Genomic DNA, 18,760 nt, shown 5'->3' on the forward strand with positions numbered 1-18,760 from the left:
AATATCGTCATTGCTGAAGGATGCCAGCTACTCTCTGAAAAAAGATAGTTCTGCTGCAGTTTGTGGACTGAAAGGTAGGTTATCCAACCATCAATGAAAGGAGGGTGATTTAGCCAATGAATGGTACTTTACTGCTATGCAAATAACTGTTAATGGTTCTGTACATATTTTTCCATTGAAATCTGCTATTTTCAGCAAGCCCATAAGCCTCATGGCCATGAAGCTTCCCTCGAGCGAAAATACTTCAATGATTCTGTGTTCAATATACAGTAGAACCACAAACGGATTTCCGTGCAATGGCAGTGTATAATGGTCATCTTGGCTTGTATAATATTTTATGTAGAAGCATAACCTAACTGATGTTCATTACAGGCATATTTGCTTATGGCATTTTGATGACCATATGCCATGGTCTTGTGATACATTATAGCTACATAGTGACAGGGTTTAATATATTGCCTGGCAATAATTGAACCATTGATTTTCTGTCTATCGGGCAATTGCTCACAGAGAAGATTGTGTGCACATCTTATGCCTGTATTTAGGCAAGGTGCTGGACATCAAGGCATCAAGGCGAGAATCAAGGAGAAGATAAAACATCTGCACACTGTTCTTAAGCTCCAAAAACGTACCTTTATTTACTGGCACGTTTCGACCCTTTTATGTCTTCATCAGGCAAATAACTATTTATTATATGATATTAGCCTGATGAAGACCTAAAATGGTCGAAACGTTGCGCCAGTAAATAAAAGTACATTTTTGGAGTTAAAAACAGTGTGCGGATGTTTTTATCTTCTCCTATACCTATAGGTCTATTGCACCTTCATGGTATATGAATTGGCATTGGGCTATATATGCCTATTTATTCAGCATGATTAAGAACATGTCTAACCAAATATGGTTTTGTTTTGATTCCAGCCAAGTTATCTCAGTCAGCACCTTCTTAAAAGCATAGGCCTATAAAAGGTATATTTTAATAACTGTCGACAGTGAACAGCACTGAGATGACTCTAGTAGGCAATTTCAATTTCATTCACCCAGTAATCACTAACCACACAGTGATTCATGATCAATTATGGCACAGGATCCAACTAATTGAATAAAGAAATAAAAATAAATAAAAGGCAAATATTCAGCTGGCTACTTGTAGGCCTTCTGTACGTCATAGTTCACTGTCATAGTTCAACACACCACATACTGTATACAACTGACTCATTCAAATAAACCGAGAATGTGGCAACAACTCCCGATAAAGTATTTTGCCGGGATAAACTGCATTGCAGGTGCTTTGCAAAAAAAAACTCGTCGCTGCCCATCATGCTGGCGGACCACCGATCAGAAACACATTAACGTTACATTCTCTCTCATTCAGCTGACTGGGCGCTTGTTTCGCGGGACAGTGACGCATCTAGCATGATCACACGTGGAAATGTTTAATCCGCTTGCGACCATTGAACACAGCAATGCGACATTTGCTCCCCGTCCCGCTAGGCGAAATCAAGCAGAATAATGTTCCCCAATATAATATTCGCTATATAATAACATTGCAAGTGAAGCCCGATCGGTGCGTTGAGGCACAGCACCGATGTTTTAGGTGTAGGGGCTGATCGAGCGCCACCAAATGCTAAATCAGCGTTTTTCTCTGACATAAACACAGGCGGGTATATAGAACCATATGATCGTTCCATAACGCACCAATAATGATCTGAATGAAAAATCCTTGAATGAAATCAACACAATCCTTACCCTCCGTTATTGCACCCAAAAGACTCTCGTTCTCATCATCCCGGGCGGTGAAGAACTTGAGCATTTTGATCTGACAACATTTGCGGGCTGCTGAGGGAAACGGTCTCTGGCTCACAACACAGGCGGGGGATTGGATGATTTCTCCTCTCTGCCCCCCTCCCCCCTCCTCTATATGACCCCCCCTCCTCACTGCAGTTCTTTGAAGAAACTCAAGGTGTGCATAAATGTATTCCCCCAGTGTGCAGTATATGAAAACATACAGCAGAACAGTGGTTCTCAAACATTGACATTTCAAGGACCCACCATAACTGAGAGCATACAAACAGAACCAAATGGACCCGAAAGGGTCCATTTGGTTCCGTCTGTATGCTCTCAGGAGTTATAGAACTGTAAGGGTCCATTTAGAACCCCCTCAAGGAACCCTGAGGGTCCCTGGACCCCACTTTGAGAACCACTGCAGTAGAAGACAGTGTAAAAAGCATTTTATAAGACATGATCACCCTTTTTTGATAAAAAGCATTATATTGCACAGTTGGTTGATGTTGAACACGTGCTGCTGTTGAATAACACTGGACAAGTTGCTTGTCAGCATCATTAACTGGAGAGAAGCATGCACACTTGCACAGTATAGGCTACTCATCAGCACTGCACTGCATCATCACTTGGGGTCTATGCCATCACTGTAGCATTCTGCTTGGAAACCATCCATGGAGCTTCAACTTAGTGTCTGTGGTGAAAAGTAAATACAAAATCTAAAAGAAAAATCAACTGAGGGGTCCAATTTAGCAAAGACCATTTTCAAAATCAGGAGCAATAACCACAGCACCATCTAGAAAACGTTTATCGGTTTTATTATTACGTTTCATAAACAAAACAAAAAAATTTAAGACTAGCTTTTATGACCACTGCCAACCGGCTGACATTGTGGTGACAGGTATTTTAACTATTGACCAAAGAGAGGGATTTTCCCCTTTTCTTTTATGCACTAGCCAGTCTGACAAAGACATTCTTGGGGCATTTGGGAAATAGAAAAGTCTCTGGTTGACGGGGGGTGAGGATTTGATATGTCTTGATAGCTAGAGTTAAAACACCGGGGGAAAGTTTGCTTTGCTTCGCTGCAGTCCAATCTGTGTACAGTACGTAGGAACCATGGGGTTGGGTTGGGGGGCATCAGTTGGCCTCATTCTTTGACGCTTCATCAAAGTTCTCCACAAGATCTGCAGGGGGAGGAAAAAAACAATGTAGACAGCAATGTCTGACTGTGAAATAAGATAACGGTGCCTAATAAAAATAAATAAAAAAACAACCATGCCAACTCACAAAAGAAATGCTACACAATTTTAAAAAGTTACAGAACTTAACCCATTTAGACCTGGAAAGCCTATACATTGTTATACCCTTCAATCCTGGAAAGCATCCGTGTCAATTTGGTTGTTACTATATATTGTCACTGTCGGGCAGAGTGACAATAGTTTCAAATGTGTATGTTTTTTCGTAATTTAAAGCTCTACTTCATTATACAAGAGGCTGCACAAAAGTAGTGAAAATAGCAGATCTGGTAGATCGACTATTTTCATTTTAAAAAAAGGAACGGTTTAGACATACAAGGTTCCCACCCAACAACAATATAGAAGTAAATTCATCTTTAGTTTGTAACCTGCTAATATTTCCACAGAACAGATTTGATCTATTTGACATATTGAATGACTTCCCAATTAATATTATGTCCAGACTGAGCTGAATACAGATAGTCTTACCTGGAACATCATCATCCTCCTCCTCAATGTCTTCTGCCTTTGGAGCTTTGCTGTCAAGAGCTGGAATAAGGAACAAGGGAGACGTCTTACTGCTTAGCTCAGGGGATTCTCAACCTTTTTCATTTGAACGACACCCAGTTTATGATAGGCCCACGGACCCCCTATTTGATATGATTTGAATGTCTGGGACCCCAATCTACACTTTAAAACCCTCAGCGTTCATTTAACATGAATGGTTCATTTGGTTCTAAAACTATCCATCATTTAGCTGGGGAACCCCTGGAATCCTCTGAAGGACCTCTGGGGGCTCCTGAGCCAATGCAGAATCTCTATCGTTAGTCATTCATGACTGACGTCAGTGATCGATGGCAGATCTATGACTTATGACTTCAATTTGGGCAAGGTTTCAGCCTGATCAGAGCCATTGACTTCCATTATGAAAGTTAATTAAAAAGAATGTGAAGAAAATAATAAGTGAAGGTATGTCTGTGGCCTACTGGCAGTGTGCATAAGAAATGTGGCGCTGATTGGTCCAGCGGTTTGCGAGATTCGCTCCGGACAAGATTGACAGACACACAAACAGACAGACCCTCTTATAGATGGCTACACTCCTGCAGAGCCACACGGTACAAATGCTCCTAAATTACACAATATAAGTTCTACAACAGTATAACCACGAAAAACCATGTATGACATATTTATGGCTTTTTTTTTAATGGCTTTTTTTTTGTTGGTGAAAATACACCACTTAGGAATAACTGTCTTCAAACTATTTCTTGGGCCGTACTAAAACAAGAAGGTCCAGTGGCTATGTGGAAATGACACATCCACTGTGGGGCAAAAACAAAACACAGAAACAAATCCCTACAAAACAAATGGTATCCACATGACAGACAACAGCATCCCTGAAGAAGTTCACGAAAGATTACTTAAATGTATTACTCAGGTACTGTAGGTAGTGAGTGTTGATGACAAAATATAGATTTGAGTCTTCATAGAATATGCAATACTGAGTCCTAATACAGTGGTTCTCAAACCGTGTGCCGAGGCACACTGGTGTGCAATGAGACAAGTCCAGGTGTGCAATGGGATTTTGTGACAAGCCACACATTTCAAAATATACAGAACGATGACTGAATTTTGTCTTCATTTACAATATCAGTAGTTTGTGCATACTCATTCCCCAATAAAGAATCAAATTCTATACCCTAACAAAATACATTTTAAAATCACTTTAAACCTGGTGCCCCAATTTTGGTCATAAGCATAGTCACAATGTGATGCAGTGTGTGTGTGTGTGTAGATTGGCTTAAAAATATATAATTGTGAAATACGGTTTAAACGTTTTATTGGCCTTAGTAAATAAAAATGTACAGAATGGTAAGACATGTTGTGCTGTAGGGGCTATTTTGCACGGATATTAGTACAATACAGGTGTGCCTTGAGATTTTGCCTTGCGTGCCTTGGCCACAAAAAGTTTTAAACCCACTGACCTAGTCTCTCGAGACAGAGTGTTGGCAGGCACACAATTTTCAAATGCTTCCGCCTAACATTTTGTACTTCGGGAGCACTGAAAATGCATAGAAAATGAAGCAATGTCCCTACTTCCCCCACTTCTGTTTTGCCTTTGCAGTCGCATAAATAGGAAATAAGTCCTACTGGAACCCAAATTAATCGAAGCCTCCCCAGCTGAGCAGAAATGGAAATTCAAAACTATACATCTTAAAATATATTTTCATGAACGGAAATGGCAAACAGATGACAGCTTCCTGTCACACCTTTTGCTAGGCGGAGTTGCAGACTCTCTGTATCATTCCAAGATTGCATGAGGGACTATTCAATACCTGATACTTGCAGAACTATACGCTGCCACACGCCCTGCAGGACAGACAGACTCACCTTGCCGGGGAAACTGTTCTGCCAGTTTACGCAGGCTGGTGAGACTGTCAGCTCCCAGCTGACTGAGGATGCCCGGAAGCATCTCTGTTAGCTGCTTGGTCTCAGCGTGGCCGGTGATGGCGAAGGTGTTGGCAGAGAGAGAAGCCTGCACTTTGGGGTTGTTGAAATGGATCACAGTGCCATCATCCTTGATCATGTTCACCTGAGAAAAGATAACAGTTAAGGTTATGCTTACAAATGTGGCCTTCAAATGATTTTCAACTTTTATTCCATGTTGATGTAGTGAATGTGATGTCTCTGTGATCATGAAACACAATTTAATCAAGGGTGGTTTTCAAACAATTTAAGAAGGCTATGAGGTGCCAGGCAGCTCCGCCACTTCAATCAACTTTATTGTCACAATTTTTATTGGGGGGGGGGGGGGGAGAAAAATAAATCAAACAGCAAAGAGAAACGTGTCAAGGATAGGCAAAGATCTACATACATGTATGCATAATCCAGCTGGTAAAGTATGTACATGAGGTTAGACATTAGTTTAGACACAACAGTGGTAGCACTTTGGTAGGTCTACATAGCAGCAGGTACGTAAATGAGATTAGACATTAACGTGCAAAAGAGTATCAATGTATTCATATTGTCAGATTCAACCACATCTCTCTTTGCCTTTGGTGTCCTGTCTCTCTATACTTTCCTATCTTAGATACAAAGCACGGAAATGCAGGGAAAAATAAAACGTACAAAATAATAATAATTTAGAAGACTATGCCATACTGGAAATGTGTGTGATTAAAGGGATAGTTCACCCAAAATAATTTGTTCTATCGATTAGTCACCCCATGGAGACTATTTTTTAGTTTTTGTCGCATTCCTAAGCCAATAATTTGATGACCGGTAGCAGTTCCGGTAGGAGACACAAAGGAGACTCTTTTTGTCTCCTGCCGGAACCGCTGCCGGTCATCAAATTATTGGCTTAGGAATGCAACAAAATTAAATATCCATGAATTCAAGTCTCCATGGGGTGACTAATTGATAGAAAAAGTCATTTTGGGGGTGAACTATCCCTTTAAGGCCCAATCAGTACAAACATGTGGAGAAAACAAATATCAGTGGAGAGATGTTTTTATTTTCTGTATGTGATTGACTCAGCTCTTGATGGAACAAACACAACAGATACATTATTTATTTTTAAACTTCAGCTGCTGTATGTGGGGGATGTAATAGATGTGTTTACATAGGTAATATTTGTAAACACTGGAGTAAAATAGACCCATATTTTGAATTATGAAGTGGTAAGAAAGTTCCTAATTGCATCATCTACAAATTATACTCTTTAAGAATGTATGTGAATATAACCCTAATGTTTATGCTGATAACAATCACAGTTTGGGCGGGTGCAACATGTGTCAAACACTGATTAAGCGCATCAGGGACAATATTTAAAAACAATTATTCTAAAACATCTTTCAGCAACCTGCCAAATGGCTACATCAGTGAAACCCAACTCATTATTCCAGGCTGCGGTGCAGTTGTGTGTTCACTTACCTCCTCAATTCCAGCAATATTGTTGACAGCCAATTTTTTTAATGAACTCTGTAGTTTTTTGTCATCAGCTGTCGCTGTTCTGTGTACCACCTTCTTCTTCCTACGAGCTGAGCCCTGAAACCAAAGCAGACATAATAAGCCCAGAACGTACTCAAAAGTTTAGCTTTGGGCTGAGCATAGCTCACAAGAACGACTTGATTATTAATATATAGGCAGAACCCAGGGGTCCTTGAGGCTGTTCCAGGGGGTCCCCAGCTATATGATGGCTAGTTAATCGGAGTGAAATGCAGCCTTACAAATGGAAGCATTATTTATAAATGGTTCCATTTGTCAATTCTCAGAGTTAACCCAGTAAAACCGGGAAAGCATCGTGTCATTTTAGATTTTAGCATTGGCAATTCAAAAATAGTAGATATACAAGCTCACAGCTCGTCACTTCATGCGCCGCTGAGAGCTTGTACATCTGCTATTTTTGAAATTTTGAAAGTGTTTGGAGAAAAGAATTCAACACATATCTTCTCTTCTGGGGGTCCCTGGCACAAAACATTTACAGATAGAGGGGCCCCGCTCCCTCAGCCAAATATATATCATTTTGGGGGTCCTTGACATGAAAACGTTTGACAACTACTGACTTAGAAGGCATTTGTAGAATCAGCCTCAGGTCTTAATGGGTTAAATTGACAGGTTTTTACAGTGTATAATTATGTAGATTGGGGTTCCATATCAAACTAGAGGTCCTTTAAGGCCTTTTTAGGTTGAGAATCACTTAAAAAGCTTCTGGTGGAGTCCTTAACTCAACCTTAATAAACCTTAATTGTCTGTTTGACAACACCGACTTTGTGTATCTTATCTGATCCATGACAGTTGATATGGTTTATTGTGCAATAAAACTGATCCCCACCTTGAAATCTCAAGCCAAACAAACAGATTTCCTGGATGTCAACATACCTTTCCTCCTATCCGCACCTGGGCTTGAAGTTTGGCCAATTTCTCTTGATTCATGTTGGTACTATAATAAAACAGGTGTACATTGTGAATGTGACAAGCTTGTGAAAATGTCAAGAGATAACATCTGATCGCCAACTATGCATTATTATAACGATTAGCTCCAGCATGCTACTGCTTCCATGATAACTGGCCTTGCTTGCTGCGATATTAGCTAGAGTAGCTAGCAGATGAGCTAGCAATGGAGCAGAGTCGATTTAAAATCCCAGCCTTAATGAAAACAGACAGACACCTTAAGCTAGGATAGAACAAAAAATAAAACAGCATGTAGATTTCCATATAAATCCACAAATATGTCATAAATCCACAGAATGGATGCTGATGCAATAATCGCACCACGCACAACAAGCAATAACCACACAAACCAGACACTGATGTCAACCTGTTTATATGAATTCCAAAACGCTCGCCCCAAAACACAGTCGCCCCGGGGCAAACCCGACGTAACCTCAGTTAACTATGCCTAAACTAAACCTAACCTTAATCCTAGACGTAACCTCAGTAAACTATGCCTAAACCTTACCTTGTTATTCCTAAACTTAACCTCAGTCAACCTATGCCTAAACCCTAAACTTAATTCTAACCTTATCCTCAGTAAAGCAAATACAAGAACCGCTGGTCTGCGAAAAGAAAATGGGGGCGAGCGTGTTTTGGGGCGATCCTTCCGGTTACCACCGCTGCGATACTAGTACAAAATGAAAACACAAGAGCCTTTATTCAGCCACTCATCATCTCAGAACCTGTCAATAATACCCGTGTTTTCCTGACTCGTCTCTACGTCGACCAAACTATCAGTCCGTACACCGCTTTAACTTGTGCCAGCAGATTTCACATACATGCGTATGTAATTATGTTTTTGTTGTATCAATCCAAACCTGATCAGATATCCACAGATTGAAGCATGCGGCGGAGCGAAAGATGGAGGGGATGAGGACGATGTGACGTCACATACATAGGGTTGCCAGATTGTGTGAGAGAAATAAGTAACCAGGTCTAGGAAAACAAGCATAAAATAAGTTTTGATTGATTGATTGATTGATGTACTTTATTTAGTAAGACATGAGAACAACAGTACATGGAAGTACAAATTCACAATACAAGGTCTACTAAACTGGAAGACTCATTAAGCACTGAGCTTGTTTAAGATGAGATCCCCATGCACACAAATCATGATGACATATAAGAGACAGACAGATATACACACTACAGAACGTCATACAATCAGCTTACAGGTTACTGGTATGAAGAGTGAAAAATATGTACAAGAGAAGAAAAAAAACGGGGAGGGGGGGTAGGTTAAGACTTAGACAGGGGCCATTTTCGAATTGCAGCCTCCGAGGTGTATCTTGGGCAGTTTTGAAAGTGAGTAGGGTTTTACACTCCTTTACTCCTTTTGGTAGGGCATTCCACATTTTTGTTGAATAGCATGAGAACGAGTTCATTCCCTTTGTTGAGCCAAATCTGGGTTGAACATGATTCGTGGAGCTGCCTCTGGTGTTATGATCAGCGGTGAGCTGTGGATTTTTTAACTAAGGGGGCTATATTTTATGACGTCACGTGCGCGCGCACGTGCACGCGCGCGGGCACATGCGCGCGCAGGCATGTGCATATAGCAACATGCCTGCATATCCAACATAGCAACATTATTTTCCTTTTTTTTTATATAAAAGCCCTTTACATATATTCACCCACACATAAGTACTTAAAATAATCAATCAACTTGTCTTTACTTGAATAACTTTTTTTTTGAAGACTTACATTGCTTTTAAAACAGTGTTTTTTAAAACAAGTAAAAAATAAAAAAATACCCTTTTGCTACTCACCAAAACAAAGACGGTTTTATGGAGTTGAAAGCCTACTTTACTAAATGGGAACACTCAACACTGTGAGCCCCCACCTCACGTCTAAAATACACTTTTTGGCCAGAAAATAAAATATTTCACCGGAATTAAAACCTGTTTTTCGTTACTCCACAGTGCCCTCTACAGATCTGGTCAATGGAATTTTCCTATTGACCAGATTCTTCCTTCCGGTGAAATATTTTATTTTCTGGCCAAAAAGTGTATTTTAGACGTGAGGTGGGGGCTCAGAGTGTTCCCACTTAGTAGAATAGACTTTCAACTCCATTAAACCGTCTTTGTTTTGGTGAGTACCAAAAGTGTATTTTTTATTTTTACTACAGACGAGAGGCTGCGCTACCGCGGTGCGAGGGGAAAGAATGGAAAGTACCATAACGTTAAGGAGAACTCCTTCTAACGCTATGGACCAGAGCTAGACAGGGATAAGTTTGTGAGTGTCTGGCAGGCTACTAGCTCTTGTCCTCTGCTAAGCGATTAACCCTTTCACACTCCATGTCTTTAATGTTATGCAAAGCAGCCAGGTTGAGGCCATTGTTAAAGGTGTTAAAGACGGCTCGCCCCCATAGAGGTATAATATAGCTCGCCCCTGACGGTGCGTTGTTGTGTTAATGATTGACGGCTCGCGGGCGGCTGACGATGAGTGCTCGCGCGTGCATGTGGAGCTCGTGCATGTGGAGCACGCGCGAGCCCCCAGCCTGGGAACTAAGGGGTCGACGACCCCCCGTAGCACCCCCTTCAGCTCAACCCTGGTTATGATCGTGGACTTCATTAACGTTTTGGAAGTATTTTGACAAATACAGGGGGATACCAATGTTGTGGTGTATCTTCAAGTAACTTGGGCCACAGCCTATATAGGAGCACTTTATAAAAGTGATTTGCTATCGGCTATTTGAAAATAGACGATCTACAAGCTCACAAAGCTTGTAGATCTGCTATTTTCAAAAACTCTTGCAATAAAATGTGGAATATTTTTTTTGAAACATTCTAACAACACAAATGCTCCCTGGCACAAAACATTTTCATGAAAATATTTTAGAACCACTGGTTTAAATAATAATTAAAACATTTGGAAGCAAGCCTAAATAAGCAAGTACACTTTAGTCACAAGCTCAAAAAACCGCAACCCGCAACTACCAATTTTTACGAGCAACTTATAATAAGTGGACATGGCAACACTGGATACGACGTCACACACACCATATGGTTGGGTTTTCTTCTTCTCTCGGCGCAGTCCGCAGAGAGCTGATATGGGCTGCTATACCGCCACCTGGAGGTATTATTTGTGAATTAAGCCTGGTGTCTCATCATCATTACATCAGTGGTCCTTCTCAAAGCTTAATTTCAAGGGCCCCCATAATTGAGTGTACAAATGGAACCGAAAAGACTCTTACGGGTACATTTGGTTCCATTAGGGGTCCATTTGGTTCCATTTGCACACTCTCAGTCAGAGTTACAGACCTGTAAGGGTCCATTTGGAACCCCCTCAAGGAACCCTGAGGGTCCCTGGACCCCACTTTGAGAACATCTGCAAGAAGGCAGTGACTGCTTCATTTACAGTCTCATCATTCTCTGGTTATACAAACTATAACACCGACACACTAACGTTTTTTTTATTCAGTAGAAATGGATGAAATCAACATATTTTTATGAGTGTGAGCCTTTGCGTTTACAGTTTCTACAGCGCAAGAGTTTGTGGTCAAGACCGAGTTTAATGATGATCCTCTCAAGACCTTAAATGATACTAACGCATCAAAACAATATAAAAAATGCACTAGTGGGGATAACAGCTGAACGTGACAGCTGAACAGCTAAATATGTCCTGCAGGCTGCAGCTGGCATTCCCTGTTCTCAACACAAGGATGACTCAACAGGATTGGCCTGGTGAAAGTTGTTTATGGATGTTAAAGGACAATTGAGAGAATAAGCCAATAGGCCAATGTACTTAACACAATAAATTATCAGTTCAAAATGTCATACAAAAGTCAGGTGGTCAAAAGTATTTCTAAAGATACCATCAGCAATAGCAGTTAATCTTCACAAGCTTCAGGAAAGATACTGTACCAGAGCTGAAATATTACAGGAGACATAAATACCACCAGCAGAACACAGATAGCAGCTTTGAAACAGCAACGGTATAAGTGTAATTATCCATGTTTTCTGAACACTATGAGTAGTTATAATGGAAACATGTTGTTCATAGCTTCTGATTAATGAATAAGAGACAAAAATCTCAGCTATGTAATAGTTCAAATTGTGCACATTGCCTTCCAGTTTCATCAGGCATCTGCATCAAAATGAGTCACAAAGCACTGACTAATTTTTTAGCATGTAAGGCAACATATTTCAAATATGTTCACAAATAGCTAAAATAGCCAATCTCATTGTGATGCAATGTGTTGTGAGCTTGTAGATTGGCTATTTTTTCTGTGTTAGCAGCACAGCAACACTGTCGTACAATGAAGTAGAAAATAGGGCTTAAGACTTAAGTGGTTAAAAAAATAAAGTATGATGACTTCGACTGTCTTATTTCTCTTTTCTTACTTTGTTTAGTGGGAGAAGTATAAGCATTTTATCAAAGCAATTATAAATGGAAAAACGTCCTTCTCTGAGAACATTGTAAAGTGACAATTGACATATGACATATTGTAATGAGAGTCCATTTCTCTCCTTTCCCATTTGTCTCAGTAGTAAGGTCCTTTCAGATTACGCTGTGCTGGTTGATTTGATCTCAGTGCCGATCCGTTGTATCATACCCTGGCAGTTGTTTGGCCTGACACGCATGCTGCTGACCTCCACCACTGAGCTGAGGGGTATGTTGCACCTCCATCGCTGTGGAAGCAACTGGAGAACATTCCTCAGTACAGCCTTCCTCAGCAGGATGTAGGCCCAGGGGTCCAGGATCTGGTTCCAGGTGGCCATGCGCACCACCAGTAGCAAACTGAAAGGAGCAGGCTTGTCCTTGGTATGCATACTCAATATGAAGGTACAGATCTAGTCAGGACACAGAACATTACAATGGGAAGAGAAGTGGTAGATATGAATGCAATGCCAATTATATGAAATGTGATAGTATTAGCATACTGTTATCAAAAATAATAAAACTCCTAATAATATGATTACCATTTTGAATAGCAATAGAATACAGAATTCTAAAACCTGGGGATTTAACTTTTACCTGTGTACCTGCCACTCAAAGTGTATGTGTGCGTGTATGTGTGTGTGTGTGTGTGTGTGTGTGTGTGTGTGTGTGTGTGTGTGTGTGTGTGTGTGTGTGTGTGTGTGTGTGTATGTGTGTGTGTGTGTGTGTGTGTGTGTGTGCGTGTGTGCGTGTGTGCGTGTGTGCGTGTGTGCGCGTGTGTGCGTGTGTGTGTTTATCTTTTAAAATACAGTGATGTGCTGGAGGCTGGAGCTGAATAAAAGTGAATTGAAGAAAGCATCAACCGCACACCCAAAACACTGTTCAAGTATCCAATTTATTGCGAGCTTTCGACTTATTGCGAGCTTAGCATTTGACCTTCTTCATCCCTGCCTGAAGAAGACAGACATTCTTCAGGCATGCCTGAAAAAGGTCAATTGACCGAAAGCATGCAATCAATTGGATACTTGCACAGTGTTTTGAGTGTGCAGTTGCTGCTTTCTTTGTTCAAAACCTGGGGAGTGCAAATGAGAAGCAGGACTATGAAACTCTTCAAGCAAACTGAAGAGCTGCGGGGTCTTAAGTGTGTCATACAGTTGCTCTTTGGGTGGTTCACCAGCATTGTAGATAATGGAGTTGTAGTTACGTTGCAATCTGCTCTGGTCTTTGTCAGGTCTTTCTTCAGGATCTGATGACGACCAGAGCAGGTTGCAAGTTGCAACACGTACTGTATATCATTTTCTTTAGCTCTATAGGCCTACTCTCTCATGAGAAGAATTTGTTTATTCCAGTGAACTGTCCTTTTTCTTTGACTATCTATAGCTAGTCTATTTCACCTTTTCCTTTTATTAAATCATTAGGTAATACATCCTGTCAAGTCTTTTGCAATTTAAGAGTTTTGTGCCAAAATGAGAAAACAACTATTTGAAAAAAAGTGTTTTACTTATGAAATTTAGAACAAATGATTGTACTTTATAAAATAAAGGACCATGGGTTACTTAAGTCTTTGGTTGTCCTTGGCCTGTTGACCTCCATTAATCAGGGCTGTTACATTGTTAACTTCACATCAACATCAAAGGATTTACCTGGCTTCAAACTATAAAGGCAGAAGGCATGTCATAGAAGTCTTGGATAATCCTACCCCATACAGTAACTCTGTGTGGACAGAGGACTTCTTGAGCCACATAGCAGAGATGAGGCTCTACCTGGGTACCAGTAGGCATATCTTACCAACAAGGGTCCCCAGCACACACAGGATAACAGCATTATAGCCAGGAGCTGGCAAATCATCTCTAAGTCATAGGAGGTGCCTCCTGTGCTGTGCGGTTTGCGGCGCAGCCTCGACTGCAGCAAGGTGCAGCTGGTCAGAGTATTGCTCACAATGGAGAGCAGCAGGGCTAGTAGACCCAACATAGAGAAGAGCAGAGGCAGGAGGACATCCAGCCTGTCCCTCTTTCCCTCCATGCGGAAGAAACACCAGCTCCTCGACCACTGTACCTGGTAGGGCTTCCGCAGCAGAACAGGCAATATGGCCACCAGAGCCGCCAGCAGCCAGGAGAGACCCAGCAGCTTCTTTGTGTGGTGGGCATCCAACGCAGTATGGAAGAGGGGCCTAGTGATTGCGAGGCAGCGCTCCACAGCCATGGCGCTTCCTAAGAACAAGGGGCTCAGGCCAAAGAACACCATGCTCACCCCAAAGAGATCACATAATCTGTTGTGGGGGTCAAAGGTCTCCCACTCCTCATCAGAGCTGTAGATGTAAACTACCAGAGAGCCGGTGATGAGGTGACCCAGGAGGTTTGTGATGACTAGGCTACTGGCAAACACAAAGAATGTGGCTTTGGACTTCAGATGGATGCGGCGCCGGCGGTAAGCCTTGAGCAGGATGAAGTAGGCCAGGCTGTTGGCCAGGATCCCCATCGTCATGGAGATAACAGAGGTTGTGACCTGCAGTTCCTTCTGGATGGTGGTATTGGCAGCTCTGACCTCTGAGCTGTAGATTGTGTCTGAGGTCCCATTAGCCAACATAGTCAATGTGTGAAGTCTGATCAGGAGCATAAATGGAAAAATGAAAGGGTGAGTCACAGTTTATTTCACACAGAATTTAAACAGATTTTAATTTTAAAGTTAATTGTTTTAATTTCACTCACAATGTCTGATATAACAGGTTGACTGAATAGCCTGGAAAATGGATGATAAACAGCATAATGATAACGTAATTTGGTCATAATGTGATCATAATGTATTAGGCTACATAATGTAGCCTAATACATTATGTAGCATGTTATTTAGACAGATGGTTCATTTGTTTACTTGCTGGCATCCTATAGTTTCTATGGTTTCAATGTACAGATTGTTTTTATATTATATTGTTTAGACTGATGCTAGGTTCTTGGTTTAGGCTACCTGATCCTAGATTACTGAGGCACTACACTGTTTCTCTGCATTTCATGTATGTGTTTACCTTGCTTACTGTAAATCGCTCTGGATGAAGAGCATCTGCTAAATGCCTTAATTGTAAATGTAAATTGTAATATTAAATTGGCACCAAAGTGAATTAGGATAATAAATGAAATAAATGCTCCATGTAAGAAAGTTAATTACATTTTCACATGATGCAAGCACTGTTCTATAGAAATGTATAATATAACATCATATTTTATTTCTACAACTATAAAAATCAAATAATTTCCAAATATGGAAGACATGCTCACCCTTTTGGTTAAACAAAACAGTCTTACAATAAAGTTGTTCTAAATATCTACACGTGTGGCTGGAGTTTTGACCATCTCACCCTTTTGGCTTGCATGCATCAAACTCGATCACATTGATTGAGACATGTTCTTTAATGATAATGGATAATGATTTAATGAATAGCGAATATTTCCTTACCTCAGGGTAGACCATCGTTCAAATTTGCCATAATAATCCCTCTCCCTGGATTTCAATTCTCCATGAATAAACCAAAGCTATCACGATTCTTTAAATCCACTGATGGCTACAGCCTGTCCAATGTGTTTTTTTTTTCTCGAAGAGCCGTACGGTTCAAAATCATTTCTTCATTGTTGTTCCATTGTGATGCACCGATAATGCGCGTTCTTGTAGCGGGGCGCACTAGACAGACAGTGGCAGTCTGTCACTTCAAGAACTGCTGAAGAGGCAGTGTAGAGATGCTGTACTTAAAAAGACCAATGTGTAACGTTACGTTTATAGTAATCAGAATTGTGTCGGCGGCAACAAGAGCGTCTTAACAGAAAGAAAGAAAGAAAGAAAGAAAGAAAGAAAGAAAGAAAGAAAGAAAGACATGAATACAAGGTTAACAGGCCAGGGGCGGGGAGTCTCAGCACAGAGGGGTGCTGAGAATGTAAAATGTACTGTAAAATAACTGGTATCCTATCATAAACACAAATTGTTACTCATTGAGCTAGTTCTGAGGGACACAAAATAGAAAACAGGTTGTCATGGACATGGAGTCGCGACATGCATGGCATCGTTTGGCGAAAGGTTCAGAATCAGCACCACGGCGATGGACAGCGACAGGCTATGCTCGCTGGATGACAGTGAGCAAGACAATTTAACGACTTTTAACACATTTCTAATTCCAAAAAAAGAAAGAAAAGAAAAAGACCATTACTGCATCAAAAGTAATCAACAAACTATATGTAACACAGCGTGAAATAGACAACGCCACCCAGTTAGGCTGAGTTAAAGGGAACTCAATAAACACCATACAGTATAAGGTTTCCCCAGTCAGGCTGTCAAATGAATGACAAACACAGAGTATATCAAATCATAGTACAATAGTACTTATCTTTATTAAGAAAATATATGAGGTTAGAAGAGCAATAGATATTAGATAAAATATAGCAAGACAATTACTGATCAACAAACCTGGGCAGTCCAGCGAACCCTTTAACACAGAACCCAGTTGGGTCACACCAAGCTGCACATAGTAGTATATATAGGCTACTGATGTCTGAACGCTCTGTCGTGATGAAACTGTGCTCAGATGGGAAGCAGCCAGATTAAACAATATACAATAAATAAATAAAAACACAAACCCATATAAACTAAAAGGACAATAAACCATAGGGCAGCGGCAGACAACGCCTCGGCAATCTGCAAAGTGTTACATATCAATGTCAATAATAGCCTACACCACAATTATTCATTAGATTTAGAATGTTGCCATGGCATGTGCCTACTACTATGGTCCACTGATCATGCCACAGCAGCTCTCAGCTCACAGCCTTTGCCAAGCCCTACATAAACAAATGTAATTTCAAATACAACTATAAAATCGATAAACGTTACAAAATTGCTGCACATATATATAAATGTTTGCCTACCCGCAGTTTCACCCCAGCTCAGCGTGACGGCAGGTGTACCGCACCACTCAGCTCCCTACTCAACACTTTTATACTAATCATTTGGCATCGGTTGCAGCTGTGAGCTGACGCCGGCTGGGAGGTCCCACAGGCTACATTCACTGTACAAACTGGTCAAACATTGGCCAAATTGTCAAATAATATGAGAAATAGGCTGATCTACAAGCTTGTAGATCGCCTATTTTCACAATATTTATCTGTGATACCAAGTCAAACAAAATGTAATGCTCAACTACATTCCAAGTGCTTATCAGGGTGGGGGGTCCCCAGTTCAAATATGATTATTTTATGGGGTTACAGCCTGAAAAGGTTGAGCACCACTGTACTACAGATTCAACTGTAAGAACCAACTGTGTGGTAAGAACACACAATGTTGGCAAGAAATCTTTTCTCATTTCATAGGACACTGTGTAAAAGAAGTTGGAAGTTCTTTGTTATGTCATGTGGACGTAAAAGCCAAAAATCCAGTAATAAGATACAACCATTTGCTAGCTAACTTTGTGGACTTATGCAATGTTTATTCAATATCATGCATCCAAATCACTTTAGCCTAATCTGGGTTGTGTTGTTGTGGGGGTGCAACAATAGTAAACCTATAAAATAACCCTGAACAATCTTTTCAATCTTTATTCTCTGGCCTGTTGCTGATTGTAATGAAGAATGTAAAATGTTAAAGCCGTACTTGGAAAGTCCAAAAATAACGATATTTAGCAACCTCTGCTGGTCACTACCGTCATTGCATGTCTTTAACCCGTTCCTGCATTACACAGAATTCCATTTGTTTTCACCGGAAGGCGGAAGCGTTTCAAAAAGCGTTGGAGATACAAAGAGACCCCTGTTATTGAATAAACACTCTATAGCAATGATTAATATCAGATTATAGAGCTTTAACCTTTTAACAAAAAGGGTTTTGTTAAAACCAAACAATATGGCGAAAGGGCCTTTCTATGTGGAGTTTGCATGTTCTCCCCTGTCTCCTAGGGTAGGTACCCTCACAAAAACATGCAGTAATCCTGGTCGCTATACCGCCTCCCCCTGGCCTGATTGAGGGGAAAGGAACTGGTTGGAATAACGTGTTCCTCCACGCGCGACGTCCTACCGGGGAAACTCCCCTCTGTCAGGTGATAAGAAGGCTAGTTGGCTCTCATGCATTGAAGGAGGCATGAGCTGGGCTCTGGGCTCCCTAGGCTGGCAGGGGGAGTGTAGCGCCCAGGATTACTTAGACAATTGGCACCGGATGAAAAAGGGTAGCAAAATAGTGGGAATATCACATACCCTACCTTTAATGCTTTTTTCCTTGGAAAAAAATAACTGTTGTATGTATTTAACAGGGTGTTTCTCATTGTCACCTCAGTCTGCTGAAGAGCATCAGCTTGAACATCACACAGGCACATTGTGGGCACCCACATTGTTCTAATCAAGATTCTT

At 40.9% G+C, this 18,760-nt stretch overlaps 2 protein-coding genes across 3 annotated transcripts; both read right to left on the bottom strand.

The window, feature by feature from the left end:
* Positions 1-2,581: 2,581 nt before the first annotated feature.
* btf3l4 (basic transcription factor 3-like 4) lies at positions 2,582-8,906 on the bottom strand. 2 transcript variants are annotated; one of them, XM_080430150.1, is made up of 6 exons: positions 8,825-8,906; positions 7,893-7,953; positions 6,945-7,058; positions 5,403-5,604; positions 3,504-3,563; positions 2,582-2,963 (listed from the first exon to the last, which is right to left on the bottom strand). In XM_080430150.1, the coding sequence occupies exons 2-6, from the start codon at positions 7,944-7,946 to the stop codon at positions 2,917-2,919; spliced, it is 477 nt and encodes a 158-aa protein (XP_080286276.1). In that variant the 5' UTR covers positions 7,947-7,953; positions 8,825-8,906; the 3' UTR covers positions 2,582-2,916. The 2 variants fall into 2 exon arrangements, with proteins under 2 accessions (XP_080286276.1, XP_080286277.1); XM_080430151.1 differs by having other exon boundaries at positions 8,703-8,840.
* Positions 8,907-12,511: 3,605 nt separating this feature from the next.
* On the bottom strand, positions 12,512-14,972 carry ptgfr (prostaglandin F receptor (FP); the record flags this gene model as incomplete). Its single annotated transcript, XM_080430561.1, has 2 exons — positions 12,512-12,799; positions 14,175-14,972. 2 exons carry the CDS (start codon positions 14,970-14,972, stop codon positions 12,512-12,514), a joined length of 1,086 nt encoding a protein of 361 aa, XP_080286687.1.
* Positions 14,973-18,760: the final 3,788 nt, after the last annotated feature.

Source organism: Gymnoscopelus braueri, assembly GCF_963280865.1.
Source record: "Gymnoscopelus braueri genome assembly, chromosome: 6".
NCBI classification, from domain to species: Eukaryota; Metazoa; Chordata; class Actinopteri; order Myctophiformes; family Myctophidae; genus Gymnoscopelus; species Gymnoscopelus braueri.